This window comes from Monodon monoceros, unplaced genomic scaffold (assembly GCF_005190385.1).
Source record: "Monodon monoceros isolate NGI ecotype Baffin Bay Population unplaced genomic scaffold, NGI_Narwhal_1 Super_Scaffold_15, whole genome shotgun sequence".
In the NCBI taxonomy this organism is placed as follows: domain Eukaryota; kingdom Metazoa; phylum Chordata; class Mammalia; order Artiodactyla; family Monodontidae; genus Monodon; species Monodon monoceros.
In genome coordinates this window covers 16,302,538-16,306,027 of record NW_021703771.1, presented here as the reverse complement: position 1 = coordinate 16,306,027, position 3,490 = coordinate 16,302,538, and the positions used below count along the sequence as shown (strand labels likewise).

Genomic DNA, 3,490 nt, shown 5'->3' with positions numbered 1-3,490 from the left:
TTAAAGGGAAAGAAGGGCCCTAAGACTTGCACAAGTTTACCTACACTTTAAATTAAGCAATAATGGCTAAATTAAAAGTCACTTTATATAAGAGTTTAGAGATTAATGGAATTTACTTTTAAACTTACTTGGCAAATAAACTCTGAAAAAAATCTTGTCTATTATTGACAATATCACTTGATTAATCAATTGCTTTTATTTACACCTAAGTGTGATTTATTCTTCACAAAGGTGTATATACTAACATAGAGTTTAGCTAAAATCAAAATGTCCCCAAATTCTTAAGTGCTGAACTGAACATAAGAACCTACGATTAGTTGAGACACTCGTTTGTAAACATAGACAGTTATCTCTGGTTATTTCCTCAAATTCATATCCTACCATAACAATTATTTTTTAAACACATTAGCAATCTCTGATAATCAAACTATCAACCCTATAGGTTCCATTTTAAGCATTTAAAAAAATATATTCTCAGGAAAATCTAAGTTCCAATTTACATTATGACCTTATAACTTTTTAAAGTTACTCTTTTAAATCTTTTATTTTAGAATATTCTATGTCTTGAGACATTCATTTTCATACATTTATTTGCATTATATTTGTTTCGTACTCTGCTCTAAAAATCCACAGAAAAATTTCACGTGGAGAGTTTTATTACGTAAATAATTTTGTTCTGTCCTAACATAGTCTAGAAAAAGCCCCACACTGTGAACTGCTTATCATACCGAACTCTTCCCTCTTACGAACTTTATAATGCTTTTACAAAATTGTTTAATGAATAGCATTAACTTTCACATGAATATTCAAATTCTCTATGTAAACCCTGAAAGGATCCACCATCTCAAAACTATCTCCAAAGTCTGTCTGTATAAGACACTGCTCCCGTTTCATTCTCAGCTATAATAACTAACACCTTAATTATCATCAGAACCAAGACCATTTAATATCACTGCCCCTAATCTTTTTTTCAAATAGTAAACTTGAACACAACTGTAATTCTTTTAAGAATCTTTATTTAATTTTTTGGGAACAATTTAGTTTGCTGGATCTCGATGCAGTTTATAAAAAAACGTCAGCACAGTTTCATATAAACTGCAATCAGAAAAGTAACTTGTCAAAGAAGTTATCTGAAGTTGCAAGTTATTTTTTGTAATATGCAGAACAGGAAAATGTAAGCATGCTCTCAGATGCAGGCGCTCCTGTGTGCTATGGAGTTACTTTGAAGAGCTTGCTAAGGTCTGCGGGCAGTTTATGGAATGCAATCATTCTCTCCACAATTTTGGTACATGAGAATAAAACTGATATTTATGAAATACGTCTTTTTCTCAAAAAAGTTGAGGCAGCTTTTGTTGAATGCTATCTGTGGGAGTACACTTGATAACCTTGAACTGTACTAAGAGAAACAGACAGCCAGGAGGCCATGTTCATGCTGAAACTTGAAAACATCCCTCCAGATGTGTTGATTTCCCAGAAAAGGAAGAGGATAAAACACTAAGCACAGTTGTCCATTGTCTTACAGTAGCAGAACACACCAAGAAACTTTACATAAGGGAGCAAACTCCCTTCACTGCTTTCAGTCAAGGTCAGTGGCAGCTACAGTGGAGGGTGGTGGTGCAGCAAGCCTAGGACAGGACAAAAGCTGAAGTCTACATCTCATGCATAGCTGTCCTTGTTCTGTCCTCGCGCGGTTCTCAGACATCCGAATTAGAACTGAGGTTTGTTAACCTGGGGTCCGCATTGATTTCATATCTGTAATGATACCCTTCCATGTGATCCCTGCAGGCATCTCTGATGTTATGCATCCACTTTTTTATCCCTTTGCGATTCAAATACAAAACCAGTAGGAAAATGGCGCCTATCAGGGCTAAAACAATACCCAGGAAGACATAAGACGTCTGCAGGGATGGAGGAAGGATAGGGTCACAGTCCAGGTCGGAGCTGTTGAGTTCCAGGAGGACCCGATTCCTCATTTTTTCCGGGAATGCACAGGTGAGCCTGGCTTTGCCCTGCACTACCTCTGTCTCCTTGAGCCAGGCCACCATGTCCGCCATGTGGCAGTCACAGACCCAGGGATTGTCGTCCAGGAAGACTCTGACGTGAGGCAGGCTTTGCAGCTCTGCCAGGGTGCCGTTGTGCAGGACCTTGAGGGCGTTGTTCTCCAGGTGGAGGCTTTCGAGGTGTGTCAGGTTGCGGAAGGACACATAGGTCAGGCTCACCAGCGAGTTGTTGCGCAGGTCCAGGTGCCTGAGGCCGGGCAGCTGGGCCAGGACGTCGCGGGGCAGGTAGAGGAGGCGGTTGCTGACCAGCTCCAGGCGGCGGAGCCCGCGCAGCGCGTGGCCTGCTCGCAGGGCCGCTGCCACCACACCCTCAAAGCTCCGGTTCTGCCGCTCGGCCGCAGGGGGCACGATGCGGTTCAGGATCAGTTCCACCAGGGGGCTGGGGGCCGCGACGCTGGCGTTGCCGCCCGAGAAGGCGAAGGGGCTGAGGTCGGCCAGCGGGTTGTGGCTGAGGTCGAGCTGGCGCAGGCTGGGCAGATGCGCGAAGGCGCCGGCGCGCACCTCCTCCAGGTGGCTGCCGCTGAGGTTGAGCGCGGCCAGCTCGGCCAGCGGCGGCCGGCGGGCGAAGGCCCCGGCGGGGAGCACCGCCAGCTGATTGCCGGTGAGGAAGAGGTTGCGCACGTAGGGGGGCAGGTCCGCGGGCACCTCGGTCAGGTTGCGGTTAACGCACTTGACGGTGCGCGCCGCCTCGGAGCACTCGCACGCCGGGGGGGCATCGGCCCGACAGCTGGGGCTGGGCGGACGCCGCGGAGACCGGGAACGCCGAGGAGGTAGACGAGGACGCAGAGGAGGGGAGGGAGGACGACGAGACCCAGCCCAGGAGGACCAGCGCCAGCCGTGCCAGCCGCAGCCTCCCGTCCCCGGCGGCGGGGCCCCGGGAGCACCCCCCAGGCATCGCGGCTCGGGTCTCCCCGGAGCTGGGCTGGGACGCTGCCCGCTCCGAAGGTTCGGGAGGTTGGGCCCGGAGGGCGCGGGCCGGCCGGAAGCGTCTGGAGAAAACTTTGGTCTTGTGGAAGCTGAGGAGGGCCGCTGCCGCCGCCGCTGCTGCAGGAACTTGGCTAACCCCCTCGCCGCCGGGCGTCCCCCTCCCGGGGCCGAGTCCCCCGCCCCTTCCCTCCAGAAAGTACGCACGGCGGGTCGGGACGCTCAGCGCCGCGCTCTTCCTCCGCGCCTCTTCCAGCAGCCGCCCCCGGGTGGTACCTCCTTGCCTCTTTTGTTGGCGCCTCGCGCAGGATCCGAGGCGCGACCTGGGACAAGCGGGAGAGAAGCGTGAGGGGCAGCGGCGCCCGCAGCTCCCCGAGTGCAGGAACCGGCCTCTGCCAGCCAAGTCGTCCCCACTCGGTACCCGAGACCTCCCTCCTTTAAGCCCGTCCGAGCCTCGCCTCCCCCAGCGCGCCCCGCAGATCCGTACCCCGGGAGAGGGGCGCGCG

General features: G+C 51.2%; 1 protein-coding gene across 1 annotated transcript; it reads right to left on the bottom strand.

Annotated features, from left to right (window-relative positions):
- Positions 1-975: 975 nt before the first annotated feature.
- On the bottom strand, positions 976-3,124 carry TPBG (trophoblast glycoprotein). The gene is given in 2 exon segments (XM_029223374.1): positions 976-2,771; positions 2,773-3,124. Coding segments are annotated over 2 exon segments (1,260 nt in total). The 5' UTR covers positions 2,956-3,124; the 3' UTR covers positions 976-1,694.
- Positions 3,125-3,490: the final 366 nt, after the last annotated feature.